Source organism: Balaenoptera borealis (genome assembly GCF_965194805.1).
Source record: "Balaenoptera borealis genome assembly, chromosome: 1".
NCBI lineage: Eukaryota > Metazoa > Chordata > Mammalia > Artiodactyla > Balaenopteridae > Balaenoptera > Balaenoptera borealis.
The window spans coordinates 148,034,684-148,055,406 of record NC_138860.1 but is presented as its reverse complement, the minus strand read 5'-3'; the positions used below and the strand labels follow the sequence as shown (position 1 = coordinate 148,055,406).

Sequence of the window (20,723 nt, the reverse complement as noted above, 5' to 3'; positions counted from 1 at the left end):
TGGACACCCCTCGCCCACCACCCAAGAGTCAGGGGTCAGTTCCTTAGCTGTCCACGCCCGGATGGCTCCAAGATCTGAGAAAAGGGAACGACTGTTCTTGCAGAGGTTGGCAGCTGGTCACTGGGAGTTGGGGAGGAATGGGTGTGGACCACAGAAGAAAGGTCTGGAGCAGCAAACACCCCAGGAGAGGGGAACCATGTGGGCAAACGCAGGACATTAGGGGTGAGGCTGAGACCAGCGGGGTCCAGCAAGAAATCCAGCTTGACCAGGGATGTGATTTATGCTGGGGACCATTGGGAGACCTGAAAGCTATGGGGGAGATGTCTTCAGGCCATCGGTCTGAGTTTAGCACATCCTATCCAGCTTTGCAAATGAATCCTGAAATGGTCAGGGTATCCAGAAGAGGAAACAGTAAAAGACTTAGAAAAAGACCCACTGCCCCTCATTATTAAAGAGTGGACCTTATTCACACTGTCAGTGCAAAGTACAAAAAGGAATCAGCACCATTTCCCACCAGGTCACTGGCCCCTGGCACCCCTTCCCCCGACCATAGCCATTTTCTGATATACACAGAAAAATGTCAGTGAACCCCCAACTCTGTTTTTGAAAAATTTATTTTATACCCTCAGAAGCTAAGAACTGCCACTCAGTGAACCAAATTTAGAATTAAGTTTCTTCCCTAGTCTATCTACTTCCTTTTGAAATTTTATAAACAAGATTTTGTACACAAGAGGTAGCAGAGGAAAATTCCAGTCTGCTCGTTCCAAGCTCAAAAGGTAACGGCACACACCTCGATGTTAGCAGGGAGGGTGGAGCAAGACAGGGTGAGTCTGGTGACACGTGCTCTAGGCCCGCGTTTGTTCCGTCAGGGCCGTGTGTGGGCTCCAGGGGAAGTCACGGGCCAGGTGCCCTTCAGAAGGCTCATTTGCGTTCTCTCCCAGGACGCCTCTAAGGGGCTGACTCGGCCATCCTAAGACGGGCCTCACGAAGGGAGCTTCTTGAGAACACACAGCATTGAGTTTAGTTGTGCAATTCCTACTCGATTTGCAGACCATTTTGAAAGATTTATAAAAACATCTTCATCCAAAAAATTGGCAGTAAAAATGACCCTTCTTCCAAAGTAAGCCTGTCATAATTGTCACTTTGTTGTATGACATTAAAAAAAAAGTCATCAGCAGGTTCGTAGACTGCAGCCATTGGAAATCAAGGTTACTGGCAAAGTGAAAGTGATGTTCCTTGCAGCAACAACGTGAGCAAATCAACCAGGGCACCTAGTATCAGCGACAGGTGATCCTGGTCCTGATGAACATGACTGAGGAGAGCAGGTGCTGGGGGCTGTGGAAGGCATTGTTTCCACAGGAACGAAGGGACAGAAGTAGCAATTTCACTCCTGGATCTGGGCTCCCGAGAGTGCAGCTGCCAGCGTGATATCCTCACGCTTTATCAACGGCTGGCATTTCAGCGTCACGCCCTGTGGGGTCGCTTTGTGAGGATGGGGGTGGAGGGGACGGCTGGGGAGATAGTAGGACATGGGGTATTCGTGTACTCAAAATCCGTTTTGAGACATCACATTTGAATTTGCAAGAACATCAGAACCACATAAAATCTGCCGGCTGCCTCTGACCCTTTCCCTGGGGCGCAGTTCTGCTCTCAGGTGTCGGCCCTCCACCTACTCAGTGTCTTTTGACAGAAGCCAGCACCAGCCTGTCATGCAATCGCAAACTGCAGCCTGGCTGTACCGTAACTTCAGCCTTCGACCGTGAGATGACAGGGTCTGCAGTGCGCAGCGGGAGCAGCTGTCTGTCCTGCCACGGGCCCACTGAGCCTCTCTGACTCTGCAGACCTGTGACTGGGGCCACTCGGCTCTTCCTGAGGCTCCCCTAGTCCTGTGCGTGGTGAGCACAGGACAGGGCAGGGCACACAACTAAAGGCAAACAGGGTTGAAAATGTGTGTAGTGACTCAAAACCCAAAACATATAAAATATACGAAATATGTTGGCATCCCCCCTCCCCTCCAGAAAAAGGGGGAGCTGGCATCTAACCTGAAATGAGTGCGTGGTACAAGACTTGGGAGACCCAAGTAAATGGATGGCTGTTCAGTTGCTTACTAGTTATTTCTTGTCCCCATCTTTTTAGTGTCAGTTAGTCATGCTGAGGAGAAACTAAGTCTCAAATTCCTTCTCTGCATTAAAATGTCTAGAAACTCACAAAGCAGTTGTCTTTCAACTCAAATATTTAAACTTCATACACAACCAGTACCAAGGGTTTCAGTAATTATTTTTCAGCAAAAGCAAATGATTGCAGGTCACATGACTTAAGACTACAGTTTATTCAATATGTCTCCAAGCATTAAAAAGATTTTATGAAGTCAAACTCAATAAAATTATATCTTAAAGTGCTTTTTATTTTGCTCTTTTTAAAATTTGTTTTGGGAACAACTCGCAACTTCTTCAGTAACTGATGTCAAAGAACGCACCCTGTACTTCTGGAGAACACAGCATTTTTTTTTTTTATTGCTCTTTCAATCTCAATTATACCAGAAAAATACCTTAAAGAGCTTAATTTCCCAATTTTTGATCCTGGTAACATTTCATCAAGATCCAAGTTTATGCGCAGAGCTCTCATCCAGACCCACCTGAAATTCTATACAAATAGGGAGACATATTAAATACAAAGGTCTGTGTAAACTGAGTTCTTTAACTACTATTTTACAGTGAAAAGGAATTTTTATCACATATCTTTACATCATTTTAAATTGGATATTCCTATTCAATGTTACTGCAAGATTAAAAATTTGCCCACACTCATCTAAAGGCAGCTTGCTTTTTTTTTTTTTTTTTTTTAAATATAAAAACCAAAGGAATTTCTTTTGTAGCATCATAGAGAAAGCAACAGCTTTATCCTCACTCACTCTTGTTATGTTCACGTAACAAAACAGTCTGCCACCGGCTTTATTTCCTAAAATCTCGACAAAAGTGTCAATCCACATATGGACTGTGCCCCGGGTCAGCGGATCCACAGGCCGGAGTTCTCCTGCTGCCAAACAGCTCCCAGGCCTTCCCCGGGGGCTGAAGAGTGCTTTCCTTAAAACATGTGCTCCTCCCGTCACGCAGGCTCTCCCGGTCCAACCTCCAGGCTCTTCTAAAGGGTTCAAGGATGAGATTCTGATTTCAAAAAGGTCCTGAGCATCCAGTAACCGTGACGTGACTTCTCATCATGTGCTGGGCACGTCCCCTAGGGATCGACATCGTCCAGGTCACTTCTTAACTCGCCGATCATCATGGGCGATTCAGAACCCTTTGGGAAAGGAAAAGAAGTTAAATACATACAGAGTTAAGTCAGAGAAAAAAGTTTTTCTATGCCAACGGACTTGTGTTCTGCAGTTCAAACATGTCCTCATTTAACTACTTAATGTTTATCAAAGGGCAACAAAACGTAACAAGTGTAACACCTTATATTTGATAATTCGTGATTATGCAAAACTTTCATTTCTGTGTTCTCATTTAGTCACAGAAACAACCTAGTGACTTCCCTGCTGTCACAATGTGGTCTTGGGTTAAATCAAATCACTATGCTGAGTCTCAGTTTCCTTCTGTGAAATCAGCGCAACAGCGACCTCACAAGGTTGTTACGAGGATCCGAAAGATTTAGAAACAAACAAAACAGCGCACAGAACATCAGCAAGATTCATTTAATGAGGGCTCTGTGCCATGCACTGTGATGGAGCTACAGAGGTGGCTTTACAGAAGGTTACAGACCAGAGGGAAGACACAATACACGTCATTACATTTAAACCTGCTGCATTATTTTGCGCATAGTAGGTGTTCAATAAATATTGCATTCCTTTTTCTACTATAGCGATTAGTATTACAAATACTTTAAAAATAAGCTTAAAATTACTCTTTGACTCCCCTGACAAACAGATTTCAATGGCATGAGGCCCTTCTTTTCAAGGGTCTGTGTTTCCAGGAAGGCTGGTGAGAGCAGAAGGAGGAAGGGGTGATTCTTCATAACCCAGCAGAACAAAGTACAATCTGGAAGGACCACATCTGCAGCCTCGCTTTATCAGGACGCTCTCCAAGCTCAGCAGAACAGCCAGCAGAGACTGAGGCCAAAGCCTGGCTTAATTTCACGGTGCAGCACTGTTCCGCTTTCTAAGCACACAGTGAGTGAGTCCTGAGCAGAGACTACTAGAGGGTGGAGCTGGTGTTTCCTTTCTCTCTTGATTATGGAGATTCTCTTTGGAGAACCTCAGAGCAGGTGCTGCCCTTTCACACAGGACATGCCCTACTGTACCTGCTGTAAGTGCCTGTCTCCGTTCTCATTCGCAGGACTGCTCTCCGACCCGTTACTGCTTCCCGACTGCTCCTTCTCATTCAGCAGAGCTGTGGCATATGCTAACGTGTCCTGCCGGAGATTGAAACACAAGAAAAAGTTAGGGGGTGTGCAGCGGCAGCACCATCACTGAGGAAGACTACGCTTCACTTGACCTTTGGAGGTGGTGCCTTCACATCAACCTCTGTGGCAGTGGGGGCCAGACTGACCGACCCTCATTGCTTTTCTTCTAGGCAAATAACTCTCAAACTGTACACCAACTTGCTGTCTTTTCATAGAAAATCAATTGTTTCTTCCAGCCTTACTCATTTTTAACCTATACCTCTTTTCTGAGGCTGCAGTTTCTGAGAAACATACTAAAAATCCTACCTAAGGGATTTCAAGCCACACAAAACCAAAAGACAACTCTCACCTGAGCTGAAATTGTTCGCTGAAAGGTTTTTCCAGTTGATGTTTCATTAGAGACATTACTCTGCGGTGTCCAGTAATGTTCTGACATCTGAGACAGAAAGTCAAAAAGGCCATCAGAGGACTTCCTGGGTGGTCCAGTGGTTAAGAATCCGCCTTCCACTGCAGGGGACGCAGGTTTGATCCCTGGTTGGGGAACTAAGATCCCACATGCCGCAGGGCAACTAAGCCCGTGTGCCGCAACTAGAGAGGCTGCGTGCTGCAAACTACAGAGCCCACGCGCCACAACTAGAGAGAAGCCTGCATGCCGTAACCAAGATCTCACGTGCTGCAACTAAGACCCGACGCAGCCAAAAACATAAATAAATAAAATAAATATTAAAAAAAAATGTCATCAGAGATGACAAATAAGCCCACGTGAGCCCACGATTTCTACCATTAGATATTACAGTACAAAAAGCATCTAGGGACTTCCCCGGTGGTCCAGCGGTTAAGACTTCATGCTCCCAATGCAGGGGCCCCAAGTTCGATCCCTGGTCAGGGAACTAGATCCTGCATGCCACATCTAAGAGCCCGCATGCCACAACCAATAGATCCCGCATGCAGCAACGAAGATCCCACGTGCTGCAACTAAGACCTGGTGCAGCCGAATAAATAAATAAAATAAAAATAAAAAGCATCTAAAATAGCATATAAATTGACCCAGACTTTCTGTCACATCAGGAGATTCTTTCTTAGAAGATTCCACTTCCATTCTCAAGAGCTCACTAAAATATCAATATTATCTCTTATATAATCATCCTTACCTTTTTATCCATAAAATTAAAACACATGTATTAAGATACAAATTAAATGCATAAAGATAGGTATCAACTGTACTAAAAAAAAGTCTGAACTCTGAAAATATTTTGAGGACAGTCTTCAAATTAAGTTTGAGATTTTTCCTGATAAGATATGCTGCTATTGATTCCAATGTTATAGCCAGAAAAGTTAAAAACTCAATTACCTTCTTCTGCAGCCACTGGACAGCCCAACTCCAGTGATGGGAGTTCTCCTTGAAGTATTCTTTAGCAGCAGGACACCTGGTGATTGGAGGAAATTTTTATTAGCCAAATGCTTTCTCTGCAAATATACTTCTTTAATATATAGTACTTTAAAATTTGGAAACACAAGTGCTACTTTCATTAAAGTTCAGTTGTCTTTACATTAAATGTGTATGTTTTTTGGTTTGGATACATTCACGTGTTTAAACTTCAAAAGGCAGTAAAAGATAAATATGTAGTGAAAAGTTTCTTATCTACCTCTAACTCACCCACTTCATTCTATTAAAATTCCAAGTTGGAAAATGAAAAATAAAACAAAAATACCCACAACAAATTGCACACTTAATAAATAACCTATTTATTTATTTATTTACATTAAAGTATAGTTGATTTACAATGTTGTGTTAGTTTCTGGTGTACAGCAAAGTGATTCAGTTATAAATATACCTTTTCAGATTCTTTTCCATTGTAGGTTATTACACGATTTTGTATATAGTTCCCTGTGCTATATAGTAGGACCTTGTTGTTTATCTATTTTGTATATAGTACTGTGTATCTGCTAATCCCAAACTCCTAATTTATCCCTCCCCCACCTCCTTTCTCCTCTGGTAACCATAAGTTTGTTTTCTATGTCTCTGAGTCTGTTTTTTTTGTAAATAAGTTCATTTGTATCATATTTTAGATTCCATATCTAAGTGATATTTGTCTTTCTCTGTCTGACTTACTTCACTTAGTATGATAATCTCTAAGTCCATCCATGTTGCTGCAAATGGCATTATTTCAATCTTTTTTATGGTTGAGTAGTATTCCATGGTATATATATACACATCTTCTTTATCCATTCCTCTGTCGATGGACATTTAGGTTGCTTCTATGTCTTGGCTATTGTAAAGAGTGTTGCAATGAACATTGGGGTGCATGTATCTTTTCAAATTAGAGGTTTTCTCCAGATGTATGCCCAGGAGTGAGACTGCTGATCATATGGTAACTCTGTTTTTAGTTTTTTAAGGAACCTCCATACTGTTCTCCATAGTGGTTGTACCAACTTACATTCCCACCAACAGTGTAGGAGGGTTCCCTTTTCTCCACACCCTCTCCAGCATTTATTATTTGTAGACCTTTTAATGATGGCCATTCTGACCAGTGTGAGGTGATACCTCATTGTAGTTTTGATTTGCATTTCTCTGATAATTAGTGATGTTGAGCTTCTTTTCATATGCCTATTGGCCATCTGTATGTCTTCTTTGGAGAAATGCCTATTTAGCTCTTCTGACCATTTTTTGATCGGGTTGTTTGATATTATGGGGAAAACAATTTTAAAATGTGATTTTGGAGCCCCCCAGCTTTCCATTTTTATTTGCCCATCTAGAAAGCTGTCTACCCACACTACCGATGGGGATATTGCCACTAATGTATATAAAATGTGATATGTGCAGGGTATGGAAGCACATATAAAGACACTACTGATGTCTGGACCGTGTGTCTGCTGGCATAAGACATGCTATGTGGCCCCAACACTACTTGGAAATGTCACTTTTAGGCAAGGGCTTATGATGACATGTTGCCAATATGAAGCCTAATTAATGAACCCACAACTGTGGCAGGATGATCTCCATCTGTGTCTACAATGCTATGTCATCTGGAAAACGCGTGTTCGTGCATTATTTCAATGGGGCTCTCATTTAAATCTGTTGAGGATGCTCAAATGCAGCAGATTAATCCCAACAAATTTCTCATTCTCATTCTGGTACAAGTCCAAGGATGGCAATACCCATGCCTAAGAATCAGTGAAAACCTGGAGCAAAATAAATTAAACTATAAAAAGAGCTCGGTGCAAGATTCAGTGATGGCAGTGCAGTCTGCTCAATAACCTTGGGTTACACTCCTGTATATATATCCTGAAAAGACAAAATCTCTAATTTGAAAAGATACATGAACCCCAATGTTCACTGCAGCACTGTTTACAACAGCCAAGACATGGAAACAACCCAAGTGCCCATCAACTGACGACTGGTTTAAGAAGATGTGATGTGTGTGTGTGTGTATATATATATATATATATACACACACAATGGAATATTACTCAGCCATAAAAAGAATGAAATATTGCCATTTGCAGCAACATACATGGACCTAGAGAATATTATACTTAGTGAAGTTAGACAAAGAAAAATATTATATGATATCATTTATATGTAGAATCTAAAAAATAATACAAATGAATCTATATATAAAACAGAAACAGACTCACAGACATAGAAAACAAACTTATGGTTACCAGGGGAAAGGCGTGGGCGGGGAGGATAAATTAGGAGTATGGGATTAACATACAAACTACATACATACAACAGATAAGCAACAAGGATTTACTGTACAGCACAGGGAACTATATTCAATATCTTATAATAACCTATAATGGAAAATAATCTGAAACAAAATATATAACTGAATCACTTTGTTGTACACCTGAAACTAACACAATATTGTAAATCAACTATACTTCAATTAAAAAAAAAAATAACCTTGGGTTAGCATGCAGTCACTCCGATCTTTTGTTGGCCAACGTACTAAATCGGGGAGCTGAAGTTGCAAACCACTCAGGTTCCTTCTAACATTGAGAACCTTTGCTTTCCAAGGGTCTATTGACAGACGAATAGATAAGCAAAATATAGTATACATATATCTATACAATGGAGTATTATTCAGCCTTAAAAAGAAACGGAATTCTGATACATGCTACGATGTGGATACACCTTGAAGATATCATGCTAAGTGAAATAAGCCAGTCATAAAAGGACAAATACTCTATGATTCCATTTATGTGAGGTACCTACGACAGTCAAATTCATGAAGATAAAAAGTAGAACGATGGTTGCCAGGGGCTGGAGGGAGGAGGAATGGAGAGTTATTGTTTACTGGGTACAGAGTTTCAGTTCTGGAAGATGAAAAAAGTTCTGGAGACTGATGGTGGTGATGGCTGCGCTAACAATGTGAGTGTACTTAATGCCACTGAATTGTACACCTAAAAATGGCTAAAATGGTGAATTTTATGTTATGTATATTTTAGCACAATTAAATAAAAAGAAAAAAGAACCTCTGCCTTGAAGTCAGTCAGCCTGTGATCAAGTCCTAGCTCTGACGGCAGGCATGTCACTTAAACCACCTATGATATGGGACTAATAACAGTACTTAACCTCATAAAGTTGTTGAAAAGGTTAAATGAGAATACAGGCAAAGTATTTAGCATAGTGCCTGGGTTCATAAGTGTAATTAGCTGTTTTATGACTGTCTCTTGAGAGACAAGTTTGAAAGTGGGGACCTAGAAGCCGACACAGTTGGTAGTTAACTGAAGATCTCTTGAGTGAAGGTTCATGAACTCTTTGCTGTCGAGGTCCCTAAATCTGCCTTGGACTCTTGCCCTTCCTCCATAAAGCCTGGTGGTTTAGCATTTTTTTTTCCCTTGGATTACACAAGATCTGTTACCTTTAACACTCCCCCTCCACATCTCTTGGAGATCATTTGAATAGTTGTCTGTACCATCCAAGCAAGCATGCCCTGACTGGGTGAGATTCTCTAGGTACTAAAACAAGGCAGATATTTTCCTCTGGTCATGTTTGACTTGTAACTAAAACACCATTTCCTCACTGCATTTTGAGTCAATACTTACTTCTGAGCAAGAGTTACAAGAAATTTGACACACTGGTAGCAGCGACTGCTGTCCACGTGATTACTGTGGTGCATCAGAGCTGAAGGAACAGAAGAGGAAATTTTAACAATAAAGCACTAAACTGAAAGTGGGTCCAAGTAATAACAGCTCTCTTGTTCTGAAAATTTACAACAAACTATTTTGATAAGCAGATAAGAAACTTAACAAAAACATGGTGGTGCTGACTCAACAGGAGTCCCTAAATTCTAATGGGTAGAAACACTAAGTAGTATTCAAGAAACACACAGGGTGGTGAAAGTTTGACTTTTACAAGAACTGAAAGGAACTAAAATTTATAATGGCTGATAATTCACCTAGAGACCTTCAAAGTTCTCCATCCACCACACTACTGACAGAGAGTAGTTAAAATACTTTTACTGTGATAAATGGAAATGTATGGTATTAGTTCAGTTCAACAAATATTTTCTGCTCTTTGCTTTTAGCATTTAAAGATGAATACAGCTGATCCTTGAACAACATGGGTTTGAACTGTGCAGGTCCACTTACATATGAATTTTTTTCAAGAAATACATATAGTACTACACAATTTGTGGTTGGTTGAATACTCCGATGCAGAACTGTGGATACAAAGGGTGGACTGTGGAACTTGAGCATCTGTGGGTTTTGGTATCCGAGGTGGGTCCTGGAGCCAATGCCCTGCGGGTACCCAGGGATGCCTGTAATGCGTGGTCCCTGCTCCTGAGCAGTGTATGCTCCGTAAGTTCCAGAGAGCCCGCGGACTGCCCTGAGCGGAGTACACCATTCCAAAGGGGGTGGCCTAGAATGCTGTAGCTACAGAACCTTTCTCGCATAAATTTCCTTTCTGCAATAAAAAGAGATCCTAAAACTTCTCTTAATACGTAGCAAAATCTAAAATGACTCAAGTTAACTGGAAATACAGGTGGATGGTGGGAGTTGGATAAGACTATTTTTAACTAAACTCTTCCTAAGAAATAGCTCATTAAAGCCACTTTAGCCTTCTGAAAAAGAAAACTCTGTCAAAAAACGTTTATGAATAGACAACAGAAATTTGGGTACATTCATACCACAAGTAAAAAAAAAAAAAAAAAAATTACATTTCATGAGCTTGACAATATCCTGCGTCTAAGGTTTTACTTTTTTCCTCCTCAATGGCTACAGAGTGGGATGAAAGATTTCTTGCTTAAGTGGACAAACTTTAGCTTGTTGAAGAAAGTCACAGCACCCCCAAATCTTACCTGACCCAGTAAAAGGACCTCAAACTGTGTCTTACTAAAAGCAGGAGAGTGTCCAGGGCGATAAGATCCTCTGGCTCTAATGCTCCTGACTAGAACGAGGGAGCCCAACAGCCCTGACCAGACTTCTCGGGGCTTCCTCACTGATCCACGCCAGGCAGAGTGTGTGGGGCAGCCCCGGGGAGGAGAGACGGGCTGGAACGATGGGCTCTCTGCACATTTACTGCAGACACTTCTTCGTAAGGCAGCCATACTTGCCTAGTAATCCATTTTCTGTCTCAAACACAAATTTGACTCGCTCCACCTGTATGGGATCCTCAATGACCTGCGAGAAGTAGGAAACAAAGGCTGGTAAATGAAAGAAGGAACTTGGGTTACAGCCACTGGTGCCTTTAAAAAAAAAATAATTCAAGAGATTATAGTTTCTAACAAAACCAAATACAAACAAATATCAAGTCATTGCCGTATTTCTCAACAATATATTAAATTTTAAACTAAACATGAAAAACTATTACGTAAGTGATATTTGAAGATACACTCATTTCCTAATACGTGTTCTTACCGATAACATCTAGAGTTCTCTGTGGGTTATATGGACGCGTATTTCATGATCCCAAGGATAAGAGGTTTATGGTTTACAAAAAACGTGTCAAAGTTTTGATATAACACATGCTCTACAAGTTGATGTGGAGGTTTATGCCATGCCAAACAGGGCTGGATCTACATTTTACTCTTGCTGTACTTCTAATGCCCGGGCACTGAACCGGGCATGGTGCAGTAAACTAAATGGGTCTGTTGTTGAGCAGGTGAACAATTCGCAGTCCCATCCCAAGGAGCAACGATCTTCCAAAAGCACTAGGACCAGAAGGCAGTAAAGACCAGAAAGACAGACTTCTTAGAAATGGCACCCATGAGGTACTGCCATATTCAAAAGTGTTTATTAAATGCCTACCCTGTGCCAAGGCCTAAGGGACCTAAAGGGAACCCAGGCCCCCCCCCCTCCCCCACCACCACAGCCTCTCTTTAAAAAGCCCCTGGGCTAGTCTCTCACTGGCTCACGGTCAGTCACCAAATTCTACCGATTCTCTTTCTAAACACCTACTGTTCTGGCCTTTGCTCCCTCTACTCCTGTCTCTCCTTAGTATAAGCCTTGTTATTTCACACTCAGATTATTGCCACAGACTCCTATGTGGTCTTCCAGTTCCAACCTTGCCTCCTTCTTTAGTCCATCCTTCAAGACAACTGCCGGGGGAATCTTTCTAAGACATAAATCAGGTCACATTGCTTTCCTGCTTCAAACCCTTCCATGGTGCCCATCACCGATGGCAGAAGTTGCTAACTTAAATGTCTACAGAGCCCAAGACGACAAGACATGAGCCATGCGGCAGACAAGAGGAGTGGTGAGGACACTGGGGAACGGGAGACCACAAGCCTCATCGAGGGGGTGCGTTGCGGCTGTTCTAGGTGACGGGGTGTGGAGGAAACGGAGCCAGTGTGGCCAGATTACCTGATTCCTCAAGACAGGCTGGGATCCAGAAAGTAAAAAACAAGACAATTTGCGCCAACTTAAATAGACATGTAGGCGGAACTTGGTCACCAGAGTGTCACCACTGACCTACAGGGAAAAGTCCACATGCACTGGTACCTGAAGCCTTTCCTGGTCTGCTTTGGGCTTCTTCCCCAAGCCCTACGAGTTCCCACTCCTTCTAGAAGGCTCTACCTCTACAATTCACTGAGCAAATCAGGGGTTTGGTGGAGAGCAAGGGATCCAGGTCCAGTCGCTTGGCTCAGATCCTGGCTCTGTCACTTACTGAACAATGGCCTTGGGCAGCTCACTCCACCTCTCTAAGTTCAGCTTCTAATAAAACTATATTTCACTGAGTACAACTGAATTTTAGCCCCTGCTTTTCATATTTCTGAAATTGGGATGCACCCTACAGTGGATGACATTTCAGTTTTTTGGCTCATGAAGATATTTTCAGCAGTACACAGACAGTCAGTGGTGTCTCAGATTCAAGTGAACTGTAGAGCCAGCCGTTCACCTCTGCCGGTCACAGGGTCACACAAGATCACATCTGAGCTGATCATAGTTTCCTGTCCATGGTGAGGCCTTTACTCTCTGCACTGTGATTGCCTGTGTATTTGTCTGGCTCCCTCACTAAACTGCAAGTGCCTATGAGGCAGTTTATTATCGCTCACTTCTAAATCAGTAATGCATGAAAAATGGCTGATATGAAGAGGACTCAGTGAGTGCAGACCAAAGGAACGCAAAGGCAACCCAAGGACACACAGTTTTTATTCATGAACACATGTTGACTAGTAAATACCTAAATGCAAGTGAATTAGAACATTTATGACTTACCAACATCTCATGAAGTAGTTGGAACGTATTCTTTAACTCATGAGGTGGAGCTGTTTCTAGTTGGTTCTGAAATATTTTTTAAAAGCATAAAGATTCCAGTAAGTCTTCAGTGGAAAGCACACTGGAGTGGCAACCAACAGTGCTGGATTCCAGCCCTAGTTCTACCACCTCCTGGCTGATCTTGGGCAAGTCGTTCCCTTCTCTGCGTCTCAGTTCCCCAAATGCTAAATCTGGGGACTGAAACAAACAACCTCTATGGTCCTCCCACCTGTAACCCTCCTTGATATTTTACTATGAAATTAGGAAGGAGACAGGAAAAAAAGCAGAAAGGAAGGGAGATAATTTTCAGTCACTAAACAGGCCTAAATTTGTACCTATATTTCACTTATACATATCCTATTTTGTTGAACATGCTGGAGTAGCTATGAGAATGCAAATGAGAGTGTTCTGAGATCAGCACGCTAGGAGTGAAATATATAACAAAATTCAGCGTAGGAAGTGGAAAAATCTGCCAAGATACACTAAGTGAAGAAAGCAAGGTTCAGAAAACTCACACTCCTGTGCATTTTAGTAACCTTATACATGTGTGTAGTAGGAAAGGATACTGCATTACCACACCGCACTTGCAAGGTGCCAGGTACGGTACTAAGTAAGTGAATGAAGCCTGGAAAGACATATACAATGTGACACTACGGATCCGTGGGGTAGGGTGGAGAGGGGATGAGCCTGGCCGGTGGCGGTCAAGGTGGACTTTGGCCTTGTTTGCACGTTTTAGTTTTTCACCAAGAGAATGCAGTTATATATTATCCATGTAATTAAAAATTAAAGATTAAAAACAAATAAAAATGCTAGGTGTAGGCGTAAAGGTTTTTCTAATAATCCCCAGCAAGGTAGTAAACAATATGGTTAAGAGCACAGCCCTGGAACCACACTGCTGATGTTCAAACTCCCACTCTGCCACTTACTGGTTGTGTGACCCTGTGCCTCAGTTTCTTCAATTGCAGAATGGTGATAAAAACATATCTACCTCAAAGGACTTATGTACTTGAGAATTCAGTGAGTTAAATAGGTAATATTCTTGGAACAGTGCTTGGCATCTAATAAGTGCAACATAAATAATTACTACACACTGATCAGAGCTTCATAAATGAACTACATACATCACTATTTCAGAAGGTGACAAAAATCAATCTAGTTTTGATATTTTAGATGCTGCCTGGGGAAATAATCTAAAACTGTAAAACCATTTTACACAATAATGGTCACCACAGCATTATCATTAACTATAAAGTATTATTCTTAATAGTTAAGAATTGAACCCAATGCAAATGTGCATCACTAGGAAGGGAATGGCTAAGTAAATTATGGTACATGACAGAATGAAATATACTCAGATAACTTTTAATGATATGGAAAATACTTATAAATGTCAAGTGAAAAAAAGGACACAAAATCATAAAGACAATAAAATCCCAATTATGTTAAAATACATACATAGAAAATAAAAGGGAAATGTATGAGAATAGTGTAAATGGTCAGATTTTGAATTCTTTTTTATTCTTCATTTAAAAAAAAAACCAGTAAGTATATACTATTTTTATGATTAGGAAAAACAATTAAGGTTATTAAAAGAAACACAGTGCCTGGGAGCCAAAGGAATGCTTTCCTCGTGTCTCACCCACAGGCTCTCAGGCTATCATCGGGTTTCCCGAGGTCCTACCTTAATGAAATGCAGCATGGTGAAGGAGAAATGCTCGTTACAGAAACAGCAGTACACCACCATCTCAATGAGCGCCAGCAGTGAGCCCGTCAGCTCTCGCAGAGCAAACATTACCTTAGCGGGAGGGCAGAAGAGGAGTCAGCCTTTCTTCCGTCACAGTTTACTGTTGATGTGCTGTTTCTGACTTTCACTGAAATTTGCTCAGATTTATGATCATCAACATTGCCTCAAAATAGTCTGAGTCCGTCTTGAGAGTTAACACAATTTGTGCAAATGTGCACCTTTCTCTCGGGAGTCACTTTCATCAGATTTTTAAAGGTAAATCTCCCTCCCCCATTAAAATAACCACCGATAGATCCAAAAAATACACAATGAAAAGCTTAAAAAAAAAAAAAAAAAGGAGATATATAGCACAGCACTGTTGATGTAACTAAAAACCAGTATGATTATGTTCACAGAGTCATACTTATGTAAATCGAGTTATGAAAGAAGGATTGGAAGATTACGTTCTCAAGAGGGGGTAGCTCTAGGTGGAAGGGGAAGGGACTCATTGTGGATGGGCCACAATGGGGGGTTGTGAGCAGCCCACTTCCATACTCCTGAGGTTGAAAAACCCATGTGCTTCAGAGCTGTAGTGTTCCAGGACCAGGGACACATACATGAGATTGGGAATAAACCCTCTGATAATAAACTGAATGACTGTTGACTGGGGAGGTGCCATGTACCTAGCTCCTGGGACCTGGAGGGGTAATTAGCTGGGCTGGATCTTGAGGCGCAATTCTTAGTTGCAGAGAGGACTAAGAATATTTAGTCCTTATTTCTTCCTGACACACATATAGGAAATAAAATTATTTGAAATAATCACTTCTCTTAACAATACTCCCCTTCATCAGAGCAACATACAAAATACAACTTATAACAAAAGGCATTTTTCCTCAAAAAGAAGAAAACAGCGAAAACGAAAAGAAAATGGCTTTAGCAGAACAAGTACATACCTCTAACAGGTAAGGTTTCCCTTCAGACAAGAACAACAGGGCTTCGACTTCCTCGTGGAGGGGCAGCAGAGGACTCGAGGGGGCAATGCTAATAGGCGGCCGTTGTTTAAATACACCCGGAGCTTTAGGGGACCAAAGAAAAACCCACTTTACTGGATATTATCACATGAAATCGACTCTACAAGGCAAAGCGATCCCCTCAAGATTCACACATGCAACCACTGAGCACCTACAACTGTTCCCTCACAGACATGAGATGGGAGAAAACACTTACCCCTCTCTTTCAATGTATGCCCAGGATGTAGGTGCAAGATCTCTAGACTCCTGGTGATTTCACCCAAGACAATCTTCCGAAGAAGTTAAAATATACAAAGTGCATGAAAAAAAAAAATGCCCAAAGTGCCTCTGAAGAGACCCTGGACCAGGCACTTCTGTTGCCCGATGGCCAACGCCACCTGTGCTGAGCAGAATCAACCCACGTGGAAGGGGTTACCCCACATGCTAGAAAAGCAAGGACTCTCACTCTCATTTTCTTTTGCAAACTCTTCTAACTCATGAATGCGGTAGCTTTGCCTCTGTAGATGGGCGAGTCAGAGTTTAGGAAGCACACTCTAGCTCACGACCGTCTGAGCGCTCCCAACGTCCCTTCAGACAGCCAACGGCATTTCCAGATCAGAGGGACGCCCTGTGAGCTTTATCTAGTTTCCTGGTCAGATGACATGAAAACCCTACCACAGGCTCGGGGGTCAGAGGCTTGCATTCCACACTGGCTGCCATGCCCCTGACTAGCGGTGAGACTTTCAGGGGCTACTAGACCTCTCCCTATCTCAGCTTCTGCGCACACAGGAGGGGAACTGCCCTCACAGGTTTGCTGAGGGGATTCAACACAACAAACTGCGAGCCCCACGGAAAGGCACAGCACACAGAAAACACTGACTACTTCTCAGCTGCTTTCCTGTATTATCACTGTTACTGTTGCTGTCACGACAAGGCCTAGAAACAGTGCAGAAATGTACCTTTATCCCTAGAGTGTTGTTAAATTCTTCTATATCCCACCCCAAAGAAATGACTGGCTTGCTCTTGTGACAAACTAGTAAAATAAGGTGAAGTTTAACGTGGATTGAAACAAAAAACTTTAAGTGTTCCTCAAATATCAAATAGCCAAATGAGAAACAAGTAACACCCATTTAACTGCCAACGTTGTTACTCTCCACGGGTTACTGACAAACTCACCATCTCTCTGTTTTCCTGATGTATTAAAGACAGGTTAAAGCTTACCAACGTTCCTTTGGGAAGAGACATCTGAGTGCAAGACAAGCAATGCCACTGTATTGTGAAGGTTCCCAAATTCTCGTGCTTGTGCCGAACTCCATCGACGTATCTGTTGTCAGAGAAAATAAAGTGGATGTTAGTGCTTTGGTTAGAAGGGTGTGCGGGTTCACGATACTTTGAGCCACATTCTTTCTCAATGTTTGACAGTAGGACAGGTCAAAGTCCAAAAAAGTCATGGGTTTTAAGCCAGCTTAAGAGTGGCTTAACGTAGATGTATATTAACTTGTATTCTAAAACAAATCCATTTATGTATTCAATTCAGGTACTGAGCGCTCACCCTGTGCCAGGTAATTTTCCTGCACCCAGTACAGTGGGGAAAGCCTGTGGGGCTGGAGGTCTGCAGGCCTGGCTCTCCTCTGCCACTCGCTGCACCACACGGATGTGGGCGAGTTCTCTACCTGACTTCTTTGTGTAAAGACAGAGATAACCTACCTGTTCCGCCCACTTCGTGGTTGTGAGGACCAAATGAAACATGAAAGGCAGAATGTTTTCAAACTCGTGTGCTCCATAAATGCAAAACAATATTAATCATACAACATAACACCATTAATTAAATCTTATTTAAATTACAATGAATTTAAGTCAATCGCCAGTGTCAATGGAGTCCCTGATAAGGAAAAGCTTGAAGTGAAAAATAGATACTGTAAATCTCAACATAACATCAACACACAGAGCATGTCAGTACTTGTTTCTTTAACACTAAAGAGTCACAGCGGCAAGGTGGTATGACAGGAGGCTGAGAGGAGGCCTAAGTAGCAAGTCTGTCTCCCTTAATAAAGAAAGGAAAGCTTCCCTAGGCAATGCATCACATACAGGGGAAACCAGAGCTTTAGCCCTGTGACCTTGTCAAGGTTGTCACAAGTTGTCACAAGTCACAACTTTTCTGAGCTGTAATTCTTGCCTGAGAATGGGGAGGAAACTGCCTGTTTTACTGAATTGTGAGTTTCAGAGGTACAGCATGAAAAGTAACCAGTTCCATAAACAGTATTTATCATTACAGCATGTTCACATTTTGTGTATTTTAAATCTATCAAACAGAAGAAATACAATGATTGGAGAAACACACCAATATAGGAACTTCAAACAGGAGAGTCATTTTTTGATATATCTGACCCTATTATCACAAAACCACTTCCCTTTCATTTTCCGAATATGAGTATTACATCTGCAGCAACATCGTTCGGCGTGTAATGGTTCGACTTCACATCTGAATCCTGGCCTGTGACCAGCATCCCGTGTAAGCACGCCCACCAACACAGCCTTGCTCACAGCCCCAGAGAGCAAGTGGAGGACCCAATGCCACTATTTCTTGAATGCTTTCGAATCCCCCAGGCAGAACCCATCTTTCCTCCTAGGTCACTCAGCACTTAGCATTTTGAGTGATATCCTAGTTAGTCATTCCCATTGGTTACAGCATTTAGAATAAATTCTATGAGGAGGCTGTAAAAATAACTGAACTCCAAAGAATTTTAAAGGCTATGTAGTACTTATACCTGGACTCTGATGAAATTAATATTTATTCCCTACAAAGAGAAACACTGTGGCTTCCAAAACTGTGGCCACTTCGCTGGGATATATAAAAGTAGGCATTACCTGACTGTTCTGCCGGTTGGCCCCTAGGAGAAAGCTGATCATGTGTCGCAGAGCTGAATGCTTCAGAAGAAGATCTCCGGCCCTAATTCCTTGCTGTCACGAGATATTGAGAATGACAAATTATATTCCTATCCAGACAGAGATCTATGCCAAAAATACAGTTAAATGAGAAGTTTTAAGTGGTAAGTTTTTAAATGGTATAATTTACATAGAGAAAGTACTTGTTAAAAATCTAACAGCCCTGCAGTGCTGCACAACGGCCCCTAGTTTCAATGCAGACTTCTACTCCAACAGTAAGTAACGATCCCTACATACACTGGAATTCTTGCAAGTAATATAATGCACGAATTAAGATTTTTAAGAAGAAACACTCATAAAACCATATCATATAGATCCTATATTGACCAGTCTGAATTTTTTGCACATATAAAATTCCTTTAGACTATCAATCTGCTATATTAGGAAAAAAATCATTTACCTTTTGTACAAAAGTGTTGAACAGGAAAAAGTACTGAGCACAGTTTTTACAATTTTCGGGAACATCTTTATCCAACAGAGCAAGTAGTACCTCCAGTAACTGATGAAGGCTCTTTAACTGATTAGAGGAAAGATGAAATTACATAAAGAAAAAGAGTATAAGACAGACATCTGTAACAGGATTAATCTGAAGTAAATCACCATGAGAACAAAAGGAAAGTCTGATTGATACAATCCAGTCTCAGATTCAGATGGATTTATGCTTTGGAGAGCAAAAACAGAATTATCAATTTGATCTTCCAGGGAAGACTGGTGGAACTGTAGAAATAATTAAAAGAAAAGCCTAGTTTTGTTTCCTAGCTTTCAGACTCAAGGCACGGTTCTACTGCCTAATTGTCACGTTTTTTTGCAGAGCCCATTTCTTTCTGTCTCTTAAAAGGCAGGGGGTTTAGAGGTAACATATTTCTGAATCCCTCCCTCCACTATGCTACTTCTTCACATAATCACAGATGCAAAGAATAAAAAACACAGACACAGGCATAGGGGCTAGAAACCAAGCCAATGGAGCAAATGGAGAGCAACAGCCTGACAGAATGACAACGGTAATATCGACTCAACTGTGAACTTACTTGAAAGCCCGCTGACGCCTCATGGAAAGCTTTGAAAAACATTTTATTTGTTTAGAAACCATTTTGGTCATCACATTGCTTCTTCTTTCCCTCCCACCCCAACTGTTTTTGGACAAGTCCCTAGAAATTCATGTGTGATCTGAGAATTCAGACCAGCCTTACTACTCTTTATCAGTTCATTTCCTCTGGAGATGGTTCTCACAGACTTTCGAAATACTCCCATCCATCCTGTCACACTTGTTATATACAGTAAAATCTACCATTTATGTAGCACTTCATTTCAAAGTACTTTACAATATAAAGTGGGTAGCAAGAGGTACCATTTCCATTATGGGGTAAAAATAGACATAAAATACATCAGCTGGATATCAAGTAGGATTTACTGAGGCAAATGGTTTACGTCCTCCACCACTCCCTTCCCTTTCTCCCCACTGCAGCCCTGCCTTTAGAGGTTGGTGGGATGATGCGCTATGGCCTGACCCCAGCTGTAGGGAGACTACGCTAATTCTGCCTTTATCCTTTGTCTGGGTTTGTACATGGGAGGAAGGAGGAGAGTAAGAAGGTCCTTATGTTAAATATCTTAGAAAACTTCCACAGGGGTACTTCAGAGCAACGGTATCCAAACTGTCCTAGGCTGCTCCCAATGACCTATTTTTAAATATTCTGCAACCAGGTAAGGTTTTACCAAAAATGGTTCTGCTGTTTAAGCTGATCGAAAGCCAATGCCTTAGAGTAACTACCTCTACTTCCTTAGGATTCCTGGAACTGAGAGGGACAGTCTTCCTCTAGATCCTCCCTGAAGAGTATATTTGACCTCCTTCTCCATCCTGGATTGAGCAGAGCTCCTGAGCATGTCTGGTCTAATGGTGCGCCCCGGCTCAGGACTGTTGAAGGAACTAAGTGCCTGGG

At 41.8% G+C, this 20,723-nt stretch overlaps 1 protein-coding gene across 3 annotated transcripts in view; it reads right to left on the bottom strand.

Annotated features, from left to right (window-relative positions):
- Positions 1 to 596: 596 nt before the first annotated feature.
- The window catches only part of USP24 (ubiquitin specific peptidase 24), a gene marked incomplete at its 5' end in the record, with an annotated part of 147,880 nt that continues 127,753 nt past the window's right edge, over positions 597 to 20,723 (bottom strand). For all 3 annotated transcript variants that reach the window (XM_082356212.1, XM_082356214.1, XM_082356213.1), the window contains 12 exons: positions 597 to 3,297; positions 4,297 to 4,407; positions 4,748 to 4,834; positions 5,750 to 5,825; positions 9,454 to 9,532; positions 10,965 to 11,031; positions 13,069 to 13,134; positions 14,789 to 14,902; positions 15,784 to 15,905; positions 17,062 to 17,164; positions 18,709 to 18,801; positions 19,187 to 19,303. In XM_082356212.1, coding sequence (XP_082212338.1) covers positions 3,235 to 3,297; positions 4,297 to 4,407; positions 4,748 to 4,834; positions 5,750 to 5,825; positions 9,454 to 9,532; positions 10,965 to 11,031; positions 13,069 to 13,134; positions 14,789 to 14,902; positions 15,784 to 15,905; positions 17,062 to 17,164; positions 18,709 to 18,801; positions 19,187 to 19,303 — 1,098 coding nt within the window. In that variant the 3' untranslated portion in view covers positions 597 to 3,234. The remainder of the gene's footprint in view (positions 3,298 to 4,296; positions 4,408 to 4,747; positions 4,835 to 5,749; positions 5,826 to 9,453; positions 9,533 to 10,964; positions 11,032 to 13,068; positions 13,135 to 14,788; positions 14,903 to 15,783; positions 15,906 to 17,061; positions 17,165 to 18,708; positions 18,802 to 19,186; positions 19,304 to 20,723) is intronic.